The sequence below is a fragment of the Mus caroli genome, chromosome 5, assembly GCF_900094665.2.
Source record: "Mus caroli chromosome 5, CAROLI_EIJ_v1.1, whole genome shotgun sequence".
Lineage (NCBI taxonomy): Eukaryota > Metazoa > Chordata > Mammalia > Rodentia > Muridae > Mus > Mus caroli.
Window position 1 is genome coordinate 65977013 of NC_034574.1, and position 24783 is coordinate 66001795.

Below are 24783 nucleotides of genomic sequence, written 5' to 3' on the forward strand. Positions count from 1 at the left end.
AAAAAAAAAAAAATGCTGATACACTTACATTGCTTGCCCAGTGTGTCCAAGTAAACTAGGAAAGTGGAAAAGTTATTTCAGTTGATTATTTACTGCCTACTCTAAACATTTTAAATATTGCACACCCTGCTCAGCATTTTTAGGGAATACTATTTAATGTAATAATTTCTGATCCTATCGCCAATCATATAGTCCCATGGCTGAATACTAATAGCGTGTACAGACACAGCACAGCCGAAGGCCATGCGGAGAAGCCCCACCTCCTACCTAATTGTTCTCATGGTTTCTTTGCTCAAATGAAAACTTTAGCTGCTGTGGGAGGCTCTGTTTCTGAGTATCACAGAGCAGCTTATGCATAAGCAAGCAGTCATCCGAGCCAATGACAGACAGTGCACCGCCAGGCAGGAAGGACTTTGGGAGAGTACTGCAGTGAGCCCTGCACATGTCCCTTGCTGTAGAGGGTGGGCAGACAGTGGTGGCTTCAAGCTCGTGCCCTAAGGGTTCTGTGTAATGTGAGCTGCAGTTATCAGTGATGGCAAGGTACCGAGGCCTGCAATGCTGAAGAAAAAGAAAAGGAAGCTCCAGCAAGTGAGCCCAACTGTCTGGGCGGCTTCATCCTGGGGCCTTTGAGGTGTTGACCCAGTGCAGGGGGAAGGGAGGTTGCTAGAAGGAAAGATCAAATTATAGTCCCATGGGTGCTGGGGAGATAAAGGCCTGATTCCTGCCAAGACTTCGAGGTCCTGGTTACCACTTCGCTATCATACTTGAACCCTATAGGATGGAAACACTGGGTGTGCACCAAAGATACTAGTTAGGGATGGGGGTAAAGCTCAGCTGTGGAGCCCTTAACTCAGCATGCAGAAAGCTCTACAGAAACAAAGCCAATGGTAGAGAAACTGCATAGAGATACTCAACCATACACAAGGAGAACAGAGCGATGAAGACTGGGCAAGAAAGGGGCGGATGGACCACGAGTCAAGGTTGGTTTTCACTGAGGACGATGGTCTGCTTTGAATGTAATCGCACCTGTGTTATATATTACACTGGCGTCTGTCTTGCAATCTTTAATAAGTGTTGGTGGCTAGAAGTAAAACTTCAATTTTTACTGTTCTTCATGATAAAATCTACAAGACTCTTCCTAGAAAGGGAAATGGTATCTTAGGCTTGTCAACCCGTGTTGTCTTGGTGGTGAATATTAACTCAGTTCTAGGTAGCAAACATGGTGTATGTAATATATACACAGCAGGGTAGTTGTGTCCTCAAAATACTTCATTTATGGAAAATAAACAGTGGGCCAGATATGAGTGGTTAAGTTAGGGATCACTGACTGATGTTAGAGAAAATTTGTGCAATTATGAGCCACTTGTATGTCCATATGCATTTTAGAATTAAATTTCAGACTTTCCATTAGTATGCCATTTGATTTTCAGGTACATTAATTCTATAGATGGTATCTGTACAAAATGGGGTCTTCTGGCACACACACACAAATGAAACAGTTTGTTCCTCTGAGTGGTCTTCTCTCAAGGTCATGTCTGGATCTGTGATGGTCTAGCATATCGCTAGCTAGCTTTATCTCTGGGCACATTTGAAATTGCCTCATTCAAAGTAGTTATCTGTTGCTGTAATACCCAGCACTCTAACATGTAATAGCTTAAAGTAAGAGCAAGGAGAGAAACAATATTTGCTATGCATGTAACCAGTATCAGATAGACATCATGCGCTGTTCCCGGTTTGACTGGGATCAGCCATGATTTGCACTTAGCTCATGGTTTGACCAGGGCCCCAAAGTTCCAAGCAGGCCTGACTCCTGACTTGTGGGCTCTTGGCTGAGTCATCTCTCTTTTCCCCTATGTGGCCAGTCATCCAGAGTTTCCCAAAGCTTGAAGTGGGCACTCTAAAAGGCTTCCTAAGGGCTTGCCTTGAGATCTGGAGTGCCTTGTGAATTCCGGTACTTAGAGTGAGTTACAAGGCCATTCTAGACTGTAATGTGGGTGGTGTTGAACTGTGTGGGAAAGGAATGTAGACCCGGGAGGCTGAATTCACTGGGCCATTGTGGTAACAGCATCTAGGATAGGCAGTGACTTCTTGAAGACCTATGAGGCACCAGCCTAGTGGGGTAGAATGAACTTTCATTTTATTAAAGCAAAAGTTTTCTGGTCACCAAAAGATGCTTTAGTAGTGAAAATGAGAGCAACAGGGAAAAAGTAACTTCAATACACACATCCAATAAAAGTCACGCATCAAGGATCAGTGGGTGTATGTATGCACTTGCCACCAAGCCTGAGGACCTCCGTTTGATCTCTTGGGACCCACTTGCTAAAAGGAAAGAAACTCCCACAAGGTGTCCTACGACTACCATGTGTATGCCATGGTATGGCCCGCCCTTGTCCACAAATGATAAGTGAAACATATATTTAAAATAAAGACCTCCTATATAAATAACTGAAAAAAAAAAACCAGCTCATTTATAGTCATGGGCAGGATTCACAAGCTACCCCCTATGACGGTATCTATGTTCAAATATTAGTGATGAAGGAGGTTGATGATCAACAGATGAAGCAATGAAAAATCCACTTCTTTTGTAAAACTGGTTGGTAGACTCAACCTCATACAGATTCAACGACTAGAAATTCTATTCCCAGAGGGCTCTTTGGCAGATGTGGACATCTGCATGCAGAAAGCGGTATTTGGAGGAAGGCTTGAGCTGATCGCACCCGATAATTCCCTGACCAAGACCTCTTTTCTTCAATCTCCTTAGTCTTTCAGACCTCATATGAGCTCACACTCCCATGATAAGGAGAGAAAGCCTTGGTGCAGGTATTTTCTTTCCCAAAAAGATCTTCGAACCTCAAGTTCAGAGTCCAGGATCATTTCCTAATCCTGCCAAAATTCCCTTCCCTTTGGAAATCGCCCATAGTACTTGGCTTATGACAGCTTTGCTGTTGAGGCTGACTGTGAGAAGCATCTCTCATTCCTGGTACTTTAATACTTATGTGACGAATACTTTGCTATTCTGAATAACTACAGCTTGAATGCCCTTATCAAAAAGGCTGGGGACCAGAGTGTTTCAGGTTTTGGTACACATGAGTTGTTTCTTTGTTTTTAGTGAAACCAACGTCTAGCACAGAATGTGTGTGTGTGTGTGTTATTTACATAGCCTGCAGGGAATGTTGCACAAGTCATAATTGTTTATAAAACAAAGTCTCTATATACAAACGGAGCCACCAGGAAGCAAAGGTACTGCTGTATGGGCCACTTGCAGGGCAGTCTGGTTGGGTAGCCATCTCTTTATTAATGGGGGACAGTCTGGGACAAGCCATCACTACCACAGTCTTCATTTAAGCTTCTGAGAATTCTTGTTTTATTTTTTGTTGTTGTTGTTGCTGGGTTTTTCTTTTTTTGTTTTTTTGTTTTTTTTTTTTTTTTTTTCGAGACAGGGTTTCTCTGTGTAGCCCTGGCCGTCCTGGAACTCACTCTGTAGAGCAGGCTGGCCTCGAACTCAGAAATCTGCCTGCCTCTGCCTCCCAAGTGCTGGGGTTAAAGGCGTGCACCACCACGCCCGGCTCTGGTAATTATTTTCTTACAGAATGTTTTGACACCCCTGTCATCACGTTGAGCTGAAAGTTTCAGATTTTGAAGCAATTTTGGGTTTCAGATTTTTGGGTCAGGGACAATGACCTCCTATTTATAAGTTCAATCTGTGCTGCATATTTTTAGCTAGGATATTTTAGGAAAGAAGGACCAGGTTTCACACTCAGTTTTTCAGAGGTTTTTAAATGTGTTTATATTTAATACTAATTAGTGAAAGTTTCATCTGTTTTAGAAAAAAAAAAAAAAAAAACCTATGATTTGTCAGGGACAACAGTTTTTCCCTCCTTGTTTTTCTGCATTTGTCAAACTGAAGACATGACAGGCTGTAGGGAGTTGGGCCAGTGTTTAAATGGCTGACTAGAACTGTGGGACCATTTCCTAGCAGGAAATTATAATATGCTCCATGCTCGTTGCCGTCCTCCCTCTCAACACCAAGATGAGTTTTATTAGAGGGGACAGATGCCCTATGCCACAGCTCTGTCACCCGCATTTCCAAACACTACTTACCCCTTACCCCTCCTGCCATGCTGACCTCAGCTGCAGTCTCCTACTGTGCTCCTAGGCAGGAATTCTCTGGAACAGAGAAGAGCTGTCCCAGAACCTACCGTGAGGCCAGCGAGAGAGCTGCTTGTCGGGGGTTCTCTGCATCCAGGTCAACACTTGAGTCTAAAGCAAATGATTTGTGTGTGTGGAGGAGACTGACCTGCTCGGCCGCTTCTCTCTTGGTGGTGTAAGTATCCAGATGTTCCTGCAGCTCCAAGACGCCAAACTTGAGTGTTTCCAGCAAGCCACACGCCATCAGCTGTGGAAGCAGACACACAGGTCACCAGAACCCACCAGCTGGTTACCGAACACCCTTTGTTCCCTGTCAGAGCAGTGTACACCTCAGAGGCACCGTCCCTCAAGCTTCTAAACCTGTAGCTGTCACAGCAAGCAAGGGAAGACCAAGGAGATCTGGATTTTCTTGTCTAGCTATCTCCTCTCAAACTTTGTTCAAGAACAGGAGGAGGGAACATATATCTCTAGACTATGGTACTTCAGTTTTCTCATCTTGGATTCTATATGTATAGAACCAGCAAAGTTGTATACAGTATTTCATATACTGGAATGTCTGTCTGTCTGTCTCTCTCTTATCTATCCATCCACCCACCCATCCATCAGACAGTCTTACTACGTGGTTCTGGCTGGCCTAGAGCTTACTATATATACCATTCTGTCCTTGAACTCAGAGATCGGCCTGCCTCTGCCTCTAGAAAACTTCCACATGTCTGGCTGGGATGACATTTTGCTACATATGTAGATCAGGGGTAAGATACGAACCCTTCACAATTTGAAATTGAGAACTGCTTTTCCAAAAGGCTTAATAAATGAACAACATCATTCCAGTGTAGTCCTCTTGCTTGTTTTGTGTTTTAAAATAGGTTTTTGCTATAGAGAGGTGGCTGTCTTGGAACTCATTATACACCCTGGGCTGGCCTCGGACTGTCCACCCTCAGCCTTCCGAATACTGGCATTTATTTCCACCTGGGCACCATCACGCCTGGCTTACCGTTTCGGCATCCACAAAGACAGTGGGGCATTCAGAACATGCCATCATCACTTCCAATGAGCTTTTAAACTTGGTACCAATGCGCTGTAGACTCTCACCAAGAAAGCCCACAGCCTCCTTAGTTATCTCGCCAAACTTCCTTTGAATTGTCTATGAGGAAAGTATGAGAAAGGGTTAGTATTTCTCACACACATACATCTTCCCCTCTTTTATGTAAAGAAGTGTTGCAACTGGAATTACTATAATGGTTCACAGAATTCTATTAGCAGATCTATTAGGCCTGTACATATTTCTTTAGGAGCTATGTCAACAAATAGCTATTATGATCGGATACAATGGCACACATCTGTGTTCCCAGCTACTTGGGAGAGTTAGTGGTGGTGGTGGGGGGAATGCTCAGGAGTTCTAGCCTATAGTGTGCTGTGACCATACATGGTCGGCATGTACAGTGACCTCCCAGGAGCGGGAGACCACCAGGTTGCCTGAGGAGAGGTGAACCAGCGGGGCATAGGGAACAGCTCATGTGTATCTGCATACACGTGTGTGGTATTACGAGGGGATATTAAGACTGAGGGGAGGAAAAAAAAACTGCATCAGGAAACTGCCACTATCTCTGGCGAGGAAAGACAAATACAAAGTCAAGGGAAGTGCAGTGAGTGTGAAAGGTTGAAACTCACGCCCCTGAGCATGGACAGCTGCCCAGGAAGGGAGCTGGAGGCTGGTATGCGTGGGGAACCTTAGTGTGGGCAGGGAAGGAAGATGGTGGACAGTTAGCGGGCCTTACATATCAGTGCCTTAGGTGCCCTCCTTCCCCACACGATGCTCAAAAAACGCTACCCACGTGCCATGGTGCTGTCTGAGAATATTCACTGGAAAGCATCTAGGCTAGCGCATGGCACAGGGTGGGCACTTAAAAAAAATGACAGTGCTTATTGCTACTGTTCCCTCATGGAGGAAAGCGACCTTTGTAACTGAGTTCTCACAATGACGAAAGGGTCATTTAGTACCTCCTCATCAACACTGTGCCCCTCCCTGTAGCGGCTGGGGGAGGGCAGGCACAATGGCGTGCCTTTATTTCTCTGGTGCCCAGGATGGTACCCAGAATCCCATAGGAAATCCGTCAGGCCCTGAGTGGCAGTTTTGTAGCCATTTCACTGTAGGGTTTCACATCTGTACTAGTAAGTGGTTGACATCCCAGGAATACTGCCAGTCAAGTTGCAAATGACGGGAATGTTACATTCCTGGAAGCAAGCATGCTTGTTAAAGGCAATCAGCAGGGATACGAAAGCCTGAGACGCCAAGTAGAGAAGCCTAGTTTTACCAGATTAGTGTGATGTGAGTTCAGAAGCCTTAATGTCCACTGACCTGAAACAGTCTTGAAAACACGTGGAAGGTAAACACCGCACAGGACCCGTCTGTGTCCGACAGCGTCTGATTGACGTGGCAACGCCACGCTTCTTCCTCGTCCTCGTAAGCCATTGGCTGGAAAGCTGCTATTATGGCAGACAGAAAGGGCGTCGGGAGGGGCGAGGTCTGCACTTCTGGAAAGCCGTCTTGTTCATCTTCCTCTTGACTGTGGACACAAAAATCCATAGCAATTCTCAGGCTATCTCAAAGGAACATACTCCTCGTACTTTAGGCCACTGAATGGAAACCATTCTTATTCACAGATATACACTGATTTTGAGCAGGAGTTCTCACAACCTGTGGCTCGCAACCCCTCTGGAGGTTGCATATCAGATATTTACATTACGATTCATAATAGTAACAAAATTACAGTTATGAAGTATCAACAAAATAATTTTATGGTTGGGGTCACTACAACACGAGGAACTGTATTAAAGGGTCACAGCACTAGGAAGGTTGAGAGCCACTAATTTAGAGAATACAGACTAAACACCCTAGGATAGTATAAGTAAATTCATGTTCTTCTATTTTAAAACTCTCTAATTTCCAGTGATTGTTCTTAACCCAAGTCTACAATATGCTACAACTGGAGTTATGGATCAGGGCTGGGCGTGGTGGCGTGTACTTTTAAACCTAGCATTTGAGCAGCAGAGGCAAGTGGTTCTCTGTGAGTTCGAAGACTGCCTGGTCTACATAGTTCTAGGACAGCTAGGGTTATGTAGAGAGTCCCTGCCTCTTGGGGATTTATCATTCCCACACCGAGACAGTCAAAACATAAGCCTGGAGCCATGGAATAAGACCAAGTTGTGTTTCACTCAGTCTCAGATTTTGAGTCTGAGTGTAAAATGAATAGTTCACATTATAAGATGGCAACCCTACACCTAGGACTCAAGGAACACCAAGGAAGAGAGGATGGGAAGACTTGAAGAGCCAGAGGAAGAAGACACCTGGTGCTGCAGAGTATCTTCTAGACTCCATAGGAAAACTGTTCCTATGAGCCCTCAAACCTATGTCTGCCCAACACCCCTCATAACACCACCACGACAGACACACCAGAGCAGAGGCAAAGTAGCTTGCTTCAGTCCTTTTTCTACAGCTGAAGAGGATGCTGCGTGTCTACTGCGCACACAGGTCTAGTAGAAAGCACGTTTGATTAAAATAAGTCCCTTTGGTGATTTTAAAAATTTCCTATGTGAGTGCTGTATCTACATCTTCCTCCTCCAACTGCTTGTCCTCCCCCGAAACCCCTCTTGGCTTCATGCCCTCTGCATTTTACACACACACACACACACACACACACACACACACACACACACACACAGTGCTGAGACTCCATTTATGCTGATCTTAATCTGTATGTGTTTAGGGCTGACCATTTGTGATCATAAATCCTATTTTTGGACACAGTGCTCCTTTCTCTCCTTCTCTCTGTCTCTGTCTCTTTCTGATCAACCACTGACTGCCTGTAGCTCTTCATCTAGGAGCAGGGCCTTGTGAAATTTTCCCTATCACACTAGCGTGTCTACTAGTGGTGTCATTGTGTGTGGTTTTAGGCAGCCATGCTATTGAAAAATAGGACATACTAGACAGTATCATAATTCAGATCATAGAACTATTTTGTGTGCAAAACTACCAGGAGCCACCAGAATTAACTTTAAGAACTTCAGTAATAATCACTCAACTTAATCCACAAGCGAAGAAAAGTTTTGTCTGAGAATTCTTCACATTCTGATTTTACATTTTGAATGTGCAGAATATAAACATGTGAAAGAATCAACATGTCGTCATCTTCCAGTACCAAGAAGTCACCTCTCAGGCTTCCTACAGCAATCTAACTGAACATCTGACCTCTGACAGATCATCATGGGAGCCCAGAAACCCACTCTACTATTGATTGTAACACTTGGCCATTTGGTATTCTGCCTAAACAGGCATGCAGTGTGCTTATAACATGGTGTTTTTTATTTTATATGGATACTAACAGAAACAAACAACTATAGCTTGCCTTATCTTTAAGAATGAAGACAATACTATTATAGACTACCAATACATCAGAATGCATAAACTGGGGTGGGGGAGGGGCATGTTAGAAAGGGGGTGGAGATAAGCAGAGACTCATTACTGTATGTGTGACTACACCCACCTGGACAACCCTGAGAAGTCAGCCTCTTCCTCCTCACACCGTTCGTCCAACTCTTTCAAAGCCAAGGTGACATCCTCTTCACAGATGGACTCGGGGTAGCTTTCAGGGGCCAGAGGCTCTGGCATGTCAGTCTCCTCTAAATCAAGAATCCCTCGACACACTAGCGGGTCCTGTTGGTCTTGAATAATGTATGACCCTTCATCTTCAAAGGCTGTAACGTGTTCCTCCTTTAATACTGAACTTGTATCCTGTGAAGTAATCACAGCTTTAGCAGACTTCAACAACAGCAAAAGAACTTTTGTCAGTGCAATAAAGGACAACTGCCGGCATCCCAGGTCTCCACTGTCTAGGCTGTACACTTTTTGAATTGTGAATATATGCAATTGTCTCTTTCAATGGTCCTGCTGATTTTCTTTCTCCCATTTGTTTCTGGCTGGTATGGAAGAACTCAAGGTCCAACACATGAGGCAAACTGGTGATTACTAACTCCAATCCCCAGTTGCTAGAATTTTTAAAATTATAGTATACAGCCAATGGCTATAAAACCACCCAACACTTTTTACTTTGGGTACCTTCTCCCTCTTATTTACAGGATCTGGGTCCTGACTGGAATCCATGACTTTTGCTTAAATGCCTTCTTTTATATACATTAAATTTCTATACAAGAAAACTTGGCATCATAACTATTATTTGAATATTATTATTATTATTCTCTCTTATTTGAACTACCTAGCACCCCTTTTCATTTTATCAGAAAAGTAAATTCTGACTACAGGTAGTAAGACGGTTCAAGAGTGAATCCACTGATCCTATGGGGCCGTCCACAAGTCAGAATCAGACACTGGCCACAAGTCAGAATCAGACACTGGCCAGTCATCAAAAGAGTCAACCCAGGCAACTGTATTCACTTCCTGGTGTCTGTGATGCAGAGTTGGCTTCAGGAAACAAGACAATATAGCTCTTTGCAGCTTTGAAACCCAGTCAAGGCTCATAGTTAAGACAGAGTTCTCAAGAGATTATGAAACTTTTAAGTGGTTAACTTCTGAAATCAAATAAATTATAAGCTGCTTTATCAAACAAGAATGGCCCCACATCCATGAACCTTTAGCGGATGAGTAATGACAATACATGCTACTGGGTATAACCGTAGTTAAGTGGTCTCTCTTCCTAGTCACTGTTAACATGCTGACATAATGTGCTGTGATTGCCAAAGCAGAGAAACCCAATGGACGCTGGCTAAATAAATGAACTGCCACGGCTTAAAAAAAAAAAAAAAGAAAAGAGAAAAAAAGTAAACAGAAAAACATGTCCAAAGTCATGTTCAAACATAATAATGTCAACACTCATTTCTAATTTTCATGGATATTACTCTGATCAGTTTGAGTTTTAACTAATAGTGGCGCTGGTTTAAAAGCCAATATAAACTCTTTTTTTTTCAGTACCAGACCCCCCATTACTTAATATTTACAGTAATTTTTAATATTTCTTTTATGGCTTAAAAATGAAATATTTTCCTACAAAATGTGAAAAGCGAGTAGAAGTTAGAACCCCTGGATCAGCCTTGGTTCACTCTTCTGTAAAACTCAACCATGAAAAGAATTTTGAGCACTTCCGAGACACATGCTCTGCTACAAATTAAATCATGATCTGTAATCTTGTAATGGGCTTAGGTTAGTATGCAAATTGCAACAGCAGATAGTGGCATACGGAATGCAAATGGTGATCAGCATCAGCCCGTGCAAGTGTCCGCTGGTACCCAACCAAAGGGAAAGAACATGGTTGTCTGGGGCAACTGAGACCAGTCTTAGAAGGAGACGGCTGATGGTGGGCTTAGAGAGAGGTGGCTAGGGATGGTCTCCTGAGGAAAGGCAGCAGACCTCAAAGGCTGAGGAGTGTGGGAGAGAAACAGGAAGTGCACAGAGCAGGACTGAAGTCATCCCACTGGATTCTATTTAGTACAGCTGCAGGTTCCATCTGGAGGCTGGTTTTAAAGACTTAGCTAGTGAAGAAACAGCACCAGTAATCTAGAAAATACTATTTAACACTGCTAGCCATGTCCTTACGTATACAACTGTACTGACAACACGTGGTCGTCCCGCCACATCAGTGTGAACTGTGTTACAAACCCAAAGCTGGCAGCCTGAAGCCCCACTCCCCACACTTTTCATTAGTGTACACCTGTGTTTGGCTATCACCTGCTACTCAATTATAATTTCTAAGTGATGCTTTATTGGAAATTATTCAGTATACAGCTCCCCTAAACTTCACTGAGTAGTACACTGGGCTTGTGAATGGATCCCATTGTTTATATAACAGATTATGAGATTCAAATTTCCTTAAATTCCCGTCACACAGTGACTGGACATACATGGGTTTTATTACTTATGAAGGTTCATTTTCTATGTGCAAAGTTTTCTCTGGCTTATGACCGAAGACTTCTTTAATGAAATCAAGTGAAGAGTTTGAGAGTTTGTGTTTTGAAGAGATCAGAGAGGGAGGGTTCCCCCCCCCAAAGATTGCTTTTATTATTTTTAATTGTGTAGGTCTGCACATGTGTGTCTGCACGTGCGTATGTGCACGTGCTATAGGCTAGAGACAGTGGCTCTCCTGGAGCTGAAGTTACTGATGGCTGGGTACTGTCAGTCATGATTGTTGGGACCAGATTTGGCTTCTCTGGAAGAGCAGGAGGTGCTCATAACTACTGAGCCCTCTTTCCAGTCCTCTAGTGATTTGGTTTTCTATCATAGCGGAGCTACATTTCTGCCATGACATGCCTCCTGTGGTGGTCCGAATGGGAATGGCCTCTGCAGACTTATTTGAATCTTTGGTTCCCAGTTGGGAGACTGTTTAGGAAGGATCAGTAGGTGTGGCCTTGTTGGAGGTATGATGTCACTGGGGGTGGGCTCTGAGGTTTAAAAAACGCCAAGCCATTGCTGTGCTCTCCAACATGGTGATAATGCGCTGAACTTTAATCAAGTTCCCAATTAAATGCTTGACTTTATAGGTTGCCTCAGTCATGGCATCTCTTCAAAGCAGCAGAAAAGCAATTAAGATGGCTCCTTTACCTCCCCAATATTAGCATACTTTAAGGGAAATCTTCAAATAAAGGTGTAGATTTGTTCCTTTAATTTGTAAGCCATTTCACCTATAAAAATTAACTAGATGGGGGCCGGAGAGATGGCTCAGAGGTTAAGAGCACTGGCTACTCTTCCAGCGGTCTTGAGTTTAATTCCCAGCAACCACATGGTGGCTCACAACCATCTGTAATGGAATCTGACTTCTGGTTCAGGTGTGCATGAAGATGGAGTGCTCAGATATATATAAAATAAATCAATCTTTTAAAAAATAAATTAAATGCTTGCAGAATTTACTTTAAAACTAATTTTGATTTTAATATCTCAGTGCTTTCTTTTGTTTCTTTACGGGAGGGCAATTAGAGACACAGAGAAAACCAAATTCCACCTGTCCCGCTGACAGATGCAATGTTGTTATGCTTAATGAAATGACACTGTTCTACAATACCTTTCATTCTCATCCTTCACTGTACAGTGAGAGCGAACCGTCTATTAAAAAGGAAAGAGGCATGACAAATTGAAGAGCTCTTTCTCTGGTAGAAATGATGCCCCAGGGACTTTATGGTACTTAAGCAGGAAGTCCATTAGACTGTTACATATTTTGGGATGAAGCTAGGCTCATGACTGTAATGCTAGCACTTGGGAGGTCGAGGAAGGGGGATTACTATGAGTTCCGGGTCTAGGTAACACAGTGAGACTCCATCACACAAAGCCTAAATCAATACCCAACTGGAAACAAAACAGCCAAGAAGCAGATAAATGCCCTGCATAGGTTCATAGGTTAGCCTGAGGCCTCACCTCACAGGCTACCTTTCTCATCACTTAAATCTGTATCACTGTTAAATTTCTGGAGAAGATTTAATATAATGACCACTTTCTTACGTCTTTAAAATCTGTGTTTACTTGCTTATTATCTGTTAGTTCTGTTAGGATTAGGCTCCATGCCACTAGCTGCCTGTTGTATATGCCCAGATCCTAGAATAGTGTCTAGGACAAGATAGGGGCTCAATAGTGCTGGCGGAGCTAGGGAACGTGGAGGCTCCCACCTGCCATGCCAGCCCTTAGGAGGCTGAAGTATGAGGACTATCAGGAATTCAAGAACTACCAGGGTTGCAGAGTAGGCTCCTGCCTAAAAGAAGATGAAACGAGTAAGTGAATGAATGAATGAATGAATGCCTGCCAGCATCTCCATTTAGGGTTATGACGTACCACTTATCTTGACATAAGGTATTACTATGCTTCGGGACTGGAACACTCCCTAAGGGTCCATGCAGGGCTTACTTCCCACCATGGTGCTACCGTTAGGTGGTGGGCATGGTGTGTGTGTGGGTCTATGTCACTGGGGGTGTGCCTTTGGTTGTGAGACTGTGGGACTTCTCTGTTCTCCTTGCCCTTGCTGTTTCATTCAAGTACATGTTGATAAGAGTCGCTTGGTATTTACTTCTGCCATGAGCGCTATCACAGGCAATCTTTCAGGGACAGAAAGCACCAAACTGTGATCCAAAAGAAGCTGTTCTCTTTTTAAGCTGATTTTTCTCAGGCGGTATGTCAATGCTCATCAGCAGAGCCACCTCTCAAAAGCAGCATCCGCAGGAACTCCTGCTCTCTGATGAAGTCTGTCTTGAGAGTGGTACCCGACCGCACATGTCTGACCCTATTCAATTCTCATTTCCCTCGTCTTCCGCCCATCTCATTCCCTGAGACACTGAACTCCCTGCAGTCAGCTGAGCGCACCATGTTAGCTTATGTGCCATGTTTCCGTGTGTTACCCCTCTACTTGGAAGGTACAAATACCCTGAAACCTGTGCTTTATGTCTGTCACCACCAAAAACAACCAGTGAATTTCCACAAATCCTTCAACATATTACTGAGTTCCTATATTGAATGAATGAATGTATATGTATATATATATATATATATTTTTTTTTGCAAATGCCTTTTCATTCTTCCTTAATGTAGACAGTAAATCCCATCATCCCTGGTGAAATTGCCATGAACACTCCACTGAGCTGCCTGCATCTTTATCCTATTAGAATTTCAAAGACAGGTGGAGCAGGGAGCCCAAATGCGTCCATTTCAAAATCTGCTCACTATTAAAGAGGGTGCAAACACATTCAGTTCTCAACCTAGTAAGAGCGTGAGTCTTTGCCTTACAAAAGCAAAACAATCAAATAACCATTTCAGTCAGGGTCTTAACTACAATTAATTTCATTAAGACAAAACAAAACAAAAAACAAAAAACAAAAACCAGTTTTTGTTACCGACCAAGAAAAGCATGTTTCACAATAATTACATTCTAAAAAAGTATCTATAATCATCTTTTAAAATAAGAAAGACTAAGACAACTAATACTTACTTATTTTTGGTCAGGCATTAGCTTGGAATCTGGCCTTTCTTCTCACAGGCCTTTCCAAAAACCGTAATACTAGTGGTTGCAAAGTCTTTTGGTAAGGTTCACTGAACCCTCTGCTAACACAGCTAGCCTGAGGTCCTAACCCAGTCATAGCACCAATCACAGAACACCCATACAAAGCAAAGGGGAGGGGGAGGGACACACAGAAGCAGTCCTTCACAGAGTCGCAGCGACCCAGGCGATGCCTGCTGTCCCCAGAGAAGCGCTGGCGTAGGCGCCAAGTCACGCTCTGCAACGCAAAATGCTCATTGACACACTTGGTATTATTTTTAACCTGTAGGCTGTTTCCAACACATCAATTTTAAAAAGAAAGAAACATATATACAAACAACCCAACAGGGTCTGACCATTTTGTTTAAAACAACCCAACAGGTTAGAAATACTGAGAACAAATCAAATTATTAGCAGCACATCAGCTGAAAACTCTTTGGGGAGAGAAGCGAGGGGTGGCAGGGTTGCTGAAGGGAACCTAGATTGGCCATGCACCAGCCCCATGTCTCCCCACCTCAGGCAGCTGGCTGCTAGCATTATCTAGACAGGCCTCCAAACTGGGGGTCTCGTCTCTGATCTGCAGTACGTCTTCTGTCGTGTTGCTGCTAGCGGAATCCTGAGACTGCAGCAGGTCCTGGTGCTCTGGCATCATGTCCTCTGCCACACAGTCACTGTTCAGCTGGGGGGGGGGGGGTAAAGATTCCTTCATTAGTGGCAACAGTGGCAAGCAATAGCACGCATCACCAGATACTTTGTTTTTTTTTGTTTTTTTCGAGACAGGGTTTCTCTGTATAGCCCTGGCTGTCCTGGAACTTACTTTGTAAACCAGGCTGGCCTTGAACTCAGAAATCCGCCTGCCTCTGCATCCCGAGTGCTGGGATTAAAGGCATGCACCACCATGAAAAAGACCTTCTGGGGTTTCCTAGTTTGCCTTTCCCTTGTCTAGTAAGTATGTATCAGAATGGGTTGTGAATGGAGACAGCTAATCCCTCAGCACCACGGAGCATGCAACCACAGAGGTTAGATGTTGCTAACTAAACAAAGGGAAAGAACTGGGAGCTATCTAGAACTATACTAGCCTTGAGAGAAAATTTGTATCTTTTTCATGTATTTGCTTTTGTCCCCCTGGGGCAGGGGGCAGATTCTCATGTGTCTTAGGCATGCCTCAAACTCTCTGTAGCCAACTTCCCTTACATTTTTTGATCCTTCTGCCTCTCTCTTCTGGGTATTTACTGGTGACTGAGATCCGGCCCAGTGTTTTGTGTGAGCTGGTATTGAGCCAAGGACCCTGTGCATGCCAGCTGCGTTCTCTGCTACTGAATTCCATCTCAGCCAGGTCTGAGGGTTTCTGACCATGGGAACTCAGGGCAGCCAGGCATGCAGGAGGGCACCCTCAGTAACGCAAGCAAAAATCAACTCACAGTTTCAATAAGACAAAAAGGCAAAGAGAAACTGTAAAGCTATTCCTAGCAGAGCTAGTGACAAAGTGACAAGATAGTTTTCTCTTGGTTAGTATTCAACCTAGGAAATACCAGCTTTTGATTTAGAATACACAGAGGCAAATGCTATCTTTTTCAATGCAGACAAAGCAATTTTTCAATGATTTTTCCCTAATTAGCACCACTGAGACTGGCCCTGCCCTTGTCAGTAAGTAGTCATTTCTGCTCCTGAGTTTCATGAGAGCTAGCCATTATCAGGCACTGTGTTGGGTGGCTTACCTCCAGCAAGGTCTACTTTTAATGAATGGTTAACATATCTTCCCAGAGTTACAAAGTGGGTAAAGCCAACCTCTGAGTTGTATAATCTGAGCCAGGATCACAGAGAGATAGGCAAGGCTAGCCCAGCCTTGTGGCATATGGTTGGTCTCCATGGCCAGGAAATTCACCATCTCTCTAAACTAGTCCCATGGGACAAGCCTTTTTTAGCCATGTCGAGGACATGGGTACTAGACAGAGCCTGTTTCCAGTCTCCTTTCTGTCTGAGTGCTCTGGGACATGCCCGTTACTCTCCAGATCTGCATTAAGCATGCTTGACTTGCATAGACAGGTGAGAATTATGGAGACCAGTAAAACACCTTGGGGACCCTGGTGTGGTGGTGAAAATTCAGCAGTCACTTCACACATAAAGGGGAGGGGTGTGGCACTGGAAAGACTTATTTATGTTAATAATGAGATGTTAAAATAGCAGAGGAGACGAGAAGCTGACCACAGACAGACAGCTTGACGTCTTGCTTAAAGCCTGCCGCGTGCAATACTGCTGCAAGGGCTTGACCCTCAGGTGCTGTAGAGTGAGGAGGTCTCCGCTAAAGGGAGACAGGTTGTAAGGAGAGGGGGGTAACCCTCACCGACACTAGGGATGCTTCTGAACTGCACACGCCAGGGTGCCATTCTCCATGATGCTGTCTCCAAATCCCAACCTTCCTCTACCTGAGAATTCAGGCTTCTGCACAAGCCACTTTCCTGGATTGGTAGACGAGCCTTGTTCATCTCACTAACTTGAGCCTTGTGGACTCATTAACTTGGCCACCCAACCCTTGGGATGGGAGCCAGAACTTCACATAACTAACTTTCACTTCCTAACACAGAGGTTATCTCTACTATTTAAAAGTTATGTTTCAGGGCTGGAGAGATGGCGCAGTGGTTAAGAGTGCTGGCTGTTCTTTCAGAGGACCTGGATTCAGTTCCCAGCACCTACATGGCAGCTCACAACTGTCTGTCACTCCTGTTCCAGGGTATCTGACACCCTCATACAGACATTCATGCAGGCAAAATACCAATGTACGTTTTTTAAAAAAGTGTGTGTATACGCGTGCAGCTGTGTGTAGGCATGTTATGTGTCTATGTGTGCGGCTGTATGTAGGCGTGTACATGTGACTGCAGAAGAGGGTTTGAGGTTCTCTGAAGCTGGAGTTACAGGTGCTCATGAGCTGCTGCTGGATGTGGGTGCTAGGAACTGAGCCCAGGTCCCTTTAAAAGAGGACAAAATGCTCTTAGCTGCTAAGTCACCTTTCCAGTCTCCTAACTTAATCTTGAAGAGGACCTATGATGGGCTCAATCTTATGCACTACATTCAAAGTGTGACTTGCACACCTCGAAAGAAAGGCAGCTGCGAACCAAGAGGTGCAAGTACCTTCGCTGATACCATAAATATGTATCATTTGAGAGGAGCCACTAAAAGGGCTCCAAGGATCTAGTTGGCTCTACTCTTAACTGCTTCGGGCGCATAGGTCAACTTCATGATTCTGTTCTTTGTTTATGATTCTGGTTTTTGTCACGAGCACCAGAACACTGTTTTGGTTTGTGCATTTTTCACACAATGAAGTAAGTGACCATCTGAAGGCTTGCAGGGAGGGGGGGAGGGCGCGAGGCTTTTTTTTTTTTTTTTTTTAATTGAAGCTCGTCTACTTTGTGGAGAGGTGAGATTAATACCATCTGGGTGCGTGACAGGATCTGGCTTGCTGTGAGGGCGGCTTCTTCCTCTGAGGACTCGTCGGTATCCTCCTGGTTCGTCAGGGTCAGGCTGGGGGTGCTGCTGGAACACGGGTACTCCTGGAGGGATGGTGTGTCTCCTTTGTCAATGCTGTCCAGCGAGCGCCGGCGGACTCCCCAGTTGAAATTGTCCATGCTCTCCCCCTAGAAAAGCAAGACACGGTTTCTAAGAAGTCAGCCACATGCTTATCAATGCTTCAGAGATTAAGACATCCGGGAACATATACCAAGGTGAAAAAAAAATTACTGAATGCATTCTCAAAAGCAGAGATTCAATCAGCCTGTCCGTTTCTTTTAACGTTTAACCCGTCATCAAATGTTCATATTTATAGAGATTAAAAAAATCATTTGGTTATTTTTACTAAGCCTTGATAATTCATCTTGCACTGCTGAGGGACCAATTAGATCTACGCTCTAAATCATTTCTACTCTAATACACAAGCACAGATGAGACCACACAGAGGACAGATACCGGCAACAGAGACACAAACGGCTACAACTTACCTGCAGCTCCTGGTTAGCAAAAAGGAAAACACACAGAGTTAGAAAGAACGAAGACGCACATTCAAATATATGCTACGCTTTTTGGGAGAAGAACTCTGTGATTTCTCAAACCCAGAGACGGATGCGAGCTCCGGATTTAGCTTTTTTTGCGGGAAGCCAACATGTGATTCGAACCAGGGAAGAGCTGGAGACAGACACGTAGAACAACGCTTCCGTAGTACACTTCGGCAACACGGAATTCACATAAATCTTCAACCTTTACACGGCCAATACTCGGTACAATGCAATAACTGACTCAATAACCCACATTCAACTGACGACGATATGGGGTTACGGTTACTTTGTCTGCAGGACAGCTGCAGTGAAAAGCAGTGGTCGTTTGTCAATAGGATTTAAAACCAAGATCACAGCTGTCAAAACACCACTGCTGCCAACTTCAAAAGAGGCCACAAGAGAGATGAAACGTTCAGCTCCACCCTGGACAGGATTTATGCTACGTTTGTGCTGAGCCATAATTCTGAAGAACCTAAGTCTTAACTGTCTGAAGCCCTGGGGTGACAAATTATACTAAGTTGGTTAAAAAAAAAAATGATTAATTTATATCCTTTACATGGAAGGGATTATCGGAAATAACGGTTTCAAAAACTAGATCTTTTTCTTTCCCCTAAACAGAGGAATTAATTCTTTTTCAAATGGAATTTTAGATGGAAAACAGTTGTGCAATTCTGACGGGTGAAACCCGGACGGTTTAGGCTGGGGGCACTTTGGCTCTGTCCCTTGTCCCCTTGGATTCAGCCTGGCTGTTTCTCACGGTGTTCTAGATGCTCTAGGGTTCTGCAAGGTTAAGGCTTGAAAAGTGTCTTTCTTCAATTTACATTGTAAATATGACCATGTTGCATTGCACATTAATGGCACTTGGCCTTATGGTGTGTTTGGTGAATGAGCGAATGAATGAGTGAATGAGTGAATGAATGAATACTGCAGGCTTTCAAAGCCAGGGAATCTTTTAGGAATTTCATTTGTTTGGTTTAGCCATCCAATCCAAGTACTTCCTACTGTTGTTGTTGTTACTATTATTAACCATGACTGTATGTAGAAAGTCTGTATCCTTGGCTTAATTCTGGGGTTCAGGTCAGTCCTTCCCCGCACCCCCGAGATCACTGTAACGTGAGGTAAAGGCAGGACTGCAGATACGTCAGTGTTCTAAGGAGCTACTGAAAGCTGGGAGTCTTTCCTGCTGACATTTCAGAGGGCTAGGCGAATCCAAACACAATCCACAGAGCTCTTTACAGGAAAAAGGCAAACAAACAAAAAATAATAACCTTAACCGTTAGAAAAATGTCAAGAGCCTTTAGAAATCTGAATTCTGAACAAGAAAAAAATAAGTCACTGCGGACGGATTTAGAAGTGGCTCACAGATGTAGGTTGGGGCACCAGGTCTCAAGCTATCCCATCTCCCTCCTGGATGCAACAGCTGGGCCCTACACTTCCTTCAATATGTTTTTCCAAAGGGCAGATGTGAACACACTTTTAAAAGGCTTTTACAATGTGCCCTTTTAGAAGATAAAACTGTAAGAAAACATAGGCTTTAAAACTTTCCTTTTAAAGGTGGCTTAAGTCTACTGGCACGTGTGAGGTTCCCAGGTTCCGGGTTCCTGGCTCTGAAGCTGCAGGGCGGGCCTCCCTAGGCTGTCTCCTGTTAACAGCTGACTGTGACACAGTGGCCCAAGAGAACAGGCAGCCCCCCATGAGGGCTGAGGGGCGCATAGGAGCTACCTGAGCTGGTGCTTCAGAAAAAGAAACATCCAGTCATGGCCCAGAATATGTGATGTGAAGTATTTTTCTTACTATTTATGAATATATGTTTGTAACAATTTTAGGACATCCATATGTTAGTTCTGTTATCGTCTAATCAGGTCTAAGGGACTGTTATTTGGGGGAACTGACCTGAGCTACAGGATTGGGAGCCCAACAGTTACCATGGTGATTGCTTCTAAAACCAATGGGTGCTTCACCTGGGTCAGCGGATGAACTCTGATGGGCTAAGAGCATCAGGAGAAGCAACTTCACCCCTCTGCGGAGAGCACCCCTGGAACTAATCTACACTTGCCCAAAAACATTGCTATGGGGGCGCATGAGATCAGAGAATAGTGACGGTCACTGGGTTGCTGCTTGAGACCAGGTTGGCCTGGAATGAAGGGGCTGGGGCTGGGGCTGGGACAGCAGAAGGAGATGGCCTCCCAAAGTCACACTGAATACAAAGCTCTGCCTCAGGATTAGCTGAGCTGCGTGGGCTGACAAACCTGCTCTCTGCACTTGGATTTCTACTAAGAAAACCATGAGTCAGGTGGTAGATCTGCGGTTCTCGACCATCCTAACGCTGCTATCCTTTAATACAGTTCCCTCATGTTGCGGTGACCCCCAACCATAAGATTATTTTTGTTGCTACTTCATAATTGTAATTTTGCTACTGTTATATAGACTGTTAGTGTAAATATTTTGGAGATAGAGGTTTGCCAAAGGGGTCGTGAATCACTGGCCTAGATGGAGACAGAATCAGTTTATAAAGAGGAAGCCCTTTGGGTGTCAGAAGAAACCTGTTTCGGGGGGAAGTTGAAGAATATGTGGTTGGGCCTGCCAGTGAGAGGCCCTCAGGCGCCTGCCAGAGACCGAGATCTAGAAAGGTGAATCTGTCATACTCATACGGTCACTTTAGTGACAAATACAGCTATGCTAAGCTGGGCATGGTGGCTTACAGCCGCCATCCACACTTGGGAGGTTGAGGTAGAAGTGGCGTGAGGTTCAGGCCAGGGGTGAGGAGACTATCTCAAAACAAAATCAAGAAAATGATGTGTGATCATTTTATATATATATATATATTTACCATTAATTTGTTTAGCTCATGCTAAATAAACATTTAATTAAATCTATGAATATACTAAAATGACTGTAATGAATTTGGTTGGTTGTTTTTTGGTTTTTTGGGTTTTTTTACTTTGTAAGGAGAGAACGGACTCCTCTTGTATTTAAGTTCCTTCTGCTGCTGACTTCTTGTGGCAATCATATTTCGTGAACCTTTCTTGATTTTATACTAATCTCTACAGTGGAAGATGGCACGGCTCACCCGTGACACACTGAGGAAGCCCACATTCTTACCTCTGCATCCTCCAATTCAACATCCAAGAAGTCAAAGTCCTTGAAGACGCCAAACTGCTGCTCACTGCTGTTGTCTTCGACGGCAACTTCTTCTTCTTGAATTATGTCCTCGGTGGTGGAGATCAAGCTGGTCTGTGGGTCCCCGACTTCCAAATCCTCATTTGAAGAAAACACAACCTGGTGCCCCCCCAAAGAAAAACAAAACAAAACAAAACAGTTTGCCCACCATCTTTGTCAGCCTGCATCCAAGGCACCAGTCCCTCCAGAACCCTGTCGGCCTCACCCTTCAACCCGTTTGGGATTTCCATTTAGTCTTTGTGCCTCGTTAGTTCACCACCTGATCAGCATCGCTGCCAACTTTGGCAACAGGCAAGACCCCTGGTTAATGCCAGGACTCACTTAGAAAAGGCAAGCACCGAGACACAAGGGCGCTGGCGCCCTTCACCTGCACGTCCCTCAGTACTCACAGAGGGATTCTTGGGGAGGCCAGATTCGGGGCCACAGAGGGAAAGCACGCTCATCAGCTTCTCTCTCGTTCTCCGCTGACAGAAAGGAAATTCCAGGGTTAGTACTGCGTAAAGTAAGACGGTTCTAGGGTACTTGCATGATCACAAAACTCGATCCTTCTGCCCCACGGCGATGCTTGCTGCCTACCTGAGATAACTGTGGCCTTTTCCAGCTGACAGGAACTAGGGCATTGGATGTGGAGCCAGAGGAGGTGGAGGACGTGCTCCTGGTGACTGCGATCACCTTTGCCTTCCCATTCCTTCCCGCGGCACTGTGTTGGCCTCCATACTTGTTCCCAATGATAGGTGTCTGTACAGAAACAAATGCCAGCCCTGATTCAAGCCTCCACACCAGAGGAACTTTCAGACGTTAAATGTTAACATGATCTTTCATGCTGTTTTTCTACAAATAACCAGGAGAGCCGGTTGAGCAAGCCATGAGGGGGGCAAGTCAGTAACTGTCCCTCCATGGCCTCTGCATCAGCTCCTGCCTCCGGGTTCTGGTGCTGCTTTCCCTGGGTGATGGACTACAAACTGTAAGATGAAATCAACCCTCTCTTCCCCAAGTTGATGTTGGTCATCATATTTTATGACAGCAACAGAGACCCTAACCAAGACACCCCAGACTGGAATATCTGCTTCCCTCGGGATACTTATTTTGTAACACTCAGCTAGGTGGTACCTCCTTTCTGAAACACATCTCTAGGAGTGCACAGTTTATTCCCAGAACATTTCTATCTTATTCCCATGCCAGTCAGGCCTCACCTGCCTGCTTCCTCAGGACAATGTAAGTGTCCTCCTCAGAGCCAGCTTTCACCTCCCTTTTCTAACCAGTTTCACAGCACCCATCGCGGTACCTAGTGCCAAGTACAAGTTCCACTAACTTCAGCCTGAGAGAAGAATCGAGGTGACGAGAGCTCCTAACAGAACTGTCTCGACGGTGGGGCGTCTTACCTCGGAGATGTCAAAGTGAAAATCTAAGGTCTTGCCGGGCAGCTCCTTCGAGACGTTATTGAAAATTTTAGCAAAGGAGATTTCGGGAGAGCCTACGTCCACTCCGTAGGCCTTGGGGATGTCATTGGGGACGACAAGACTTGCAGAGCGGGACACCACCAGCTTCAAGATGTTGAGGGCTTCCTTCCAGTACGGGCTCTGGATTCAGAAAGAACCAACTCAAGGTTACAAGTGTCCATGAAGAGGAATAAAAACCCCAGCGTACACCACCGACTGTGAGGACGGCGTTGCTGTGAGATGGCTATAAAACTATTCATTTTTCCTGCCAGATCTTTTAACAGAAGGTCTTCTGAGTTATAAAACACAGGAAAATCTCAGTTATTACCAGTAGGGTTAGATTATCACACACGATAGACCCAATGATGCCCCCATTGGAGGACCTTGTTTTCCTCTCAGGGAGTACTTTATAAATCATTAATTGAGAAAGTCTAGTGCAGAGACCTGGTTGTTAAAGACAAGGAATAACATACATTTGAACTTTTGAGGTGACGTTTTCGCTTCAAGGTTGAATATTAAATATATAAAAGGTTTTTAAATATACTTGATTTAGATGTATTATTAAATACTAAAATACATTCTGACTTTAAAAAAAGTTTTTATTATTTTTATCTCATGTGTATGGAGGCTTTGCCTGCACATGTCTCTACATCACATTGGTGGAGCATCCACAGAAACCAAAAGAGGGTGTTAGGTCCTCCGGAACTGGAGTTATAGACAGAAGTGAGCTGCCATGTAGGTGCTGGGAATCAAACTGGGGTCCTAAGAACAAGCAAATGTGCTCTTAACTGGTGAGCCATCTCTTAGTCCCTGGACTTTCTTAATTCCCTGGGCCCCAACATGGGATGACCACTCTCAGGCACTGCTGACCCTCAGAGGAAGCTTTTCTTAGTTTTATATATTCCTCCAACATAATTTACGAGTAACAGACACGACAGAAGTGTCTGTGCCGAAGAATCATTATCTAGCAAAGAATTCATAATGATTTTTCTCTTTTTATTTTAACGTATATGGGTAATTTTTGACCACATGTATGTATGGCTCTGCAACTCATGCGTGCGCTGCCTGAGGAGGCCAGAAGAGGGCAGCAGATCCCCTAGAACTGGAGCCACAGATGGTCCTGAGCTACTACGTGGATGCTGAGACTCCAACCTGGGTCTTTGGGAAGAGCAGCCAGGGCTTGTAAACACTGAGCTATTTTTCCAGCCCCTCATATTCATTAAACTATATATATTAAAAAGATTATATAGGAAAAGCTTTTTAAAAACACCTCTGCCATGGAGCCTAAGGATTCAGAAACATTTTCATACAATTTGATTAATACAAAACGGTTGAGCTCAGTATTTCCCTTTTAAAATTCTACTGCAGTGACTGCATATGTTGGTGGGGTGAAATGCAAAACAGTCATCCGTGAAGGTTCTCAGAGAATCTGTTCTTTGGATACTTAATTACTAATATATTTTAGTTATGTGGGGTGTGTGCATGTGTGCATGCGTGAATGTGCACATGCTTGCAAATGCTCAGAGTCCAGGCCGAGGAACTGGATTCTCTGGCTCTGGACAGACAGCAGTTGTAAGCTGCCTGGGGTCGGGGCTTGGGTCTGCTGCCAGAGCAGGACACACTCTTAATAGCTGAGCCATCTATCTCTTTAGTCCCTCTCTTGGTATTTATACTAGAGTGCCTTTCTTCATCACCATTCACATTTAAACAAAGTTTGGTTTTCTGCTTTCTAAATATCTGGCACTTCCTGACATATAAGCGCCAACTTTAAAGTACAGACTTTCAAAGCACCCTTCTGTTTCCAAAAGTTTATTTTTATCTAATATATAGTTATCTCACCAACACCGAGAGTCATACAAAGAACGATGTAAGTCCCAGCCTTAATTTTCAGAGAAGGCCACTGCTGCTCTCTGCATATGTACACCCTCTATAGCTGTTGCAGAAATG

The 24783-nt window shown here is 44.3% G+C and overlaps 1 protein-coding gene across 12 annotated transcripts in view; it reads right to left on the reverse strand.

Annotated features, from left to right (window-relative positions):
- Nucleotides 1-24783, reverse strand: part of Fryl (FRY like transcription coactivator) — a 233474-nt gene that overhangs the window by 8505 nt on the left and 200186 nt on the right. For all 12 annotated transcript variants that reach the window (XM_021161844.2, XM_029477618.1, XM_029477617.1 and 9 more), the window contains 10 exons: nt 22780-22977; nt 21974-22135; nt 21787-21861; nt 21320-21496; nt 17600-17803; nt 14686-14850; nt 8694-8941; nt 6509-6716; nt 5144-5293; nt 4298-4396 (listed from right to left, as the gene is read on the reverse strand). In XM_021161844.2, coding sequence (XP_021017503.1) covers nt 4298-4396; nt 5144-5293; nt 6509-6716; nt 8694-8941; nt 14686-14850; nt 17600-17803; nt 21320-21496; nt 21787-21861; nt 21974-22135; nt 22780-22977 — 1686 coding nt within the window. The remainder of the gene's footprint in view (nt 1-4297; nt 4397-5143; nt 5294-6508; nt 6717-8693; nt 8942-14685; nt 14851-17599; nt 17804-21319; nt 21497-21786; nt 21862-21973; nt 22136-22779; nt 22978-24783) is intronic.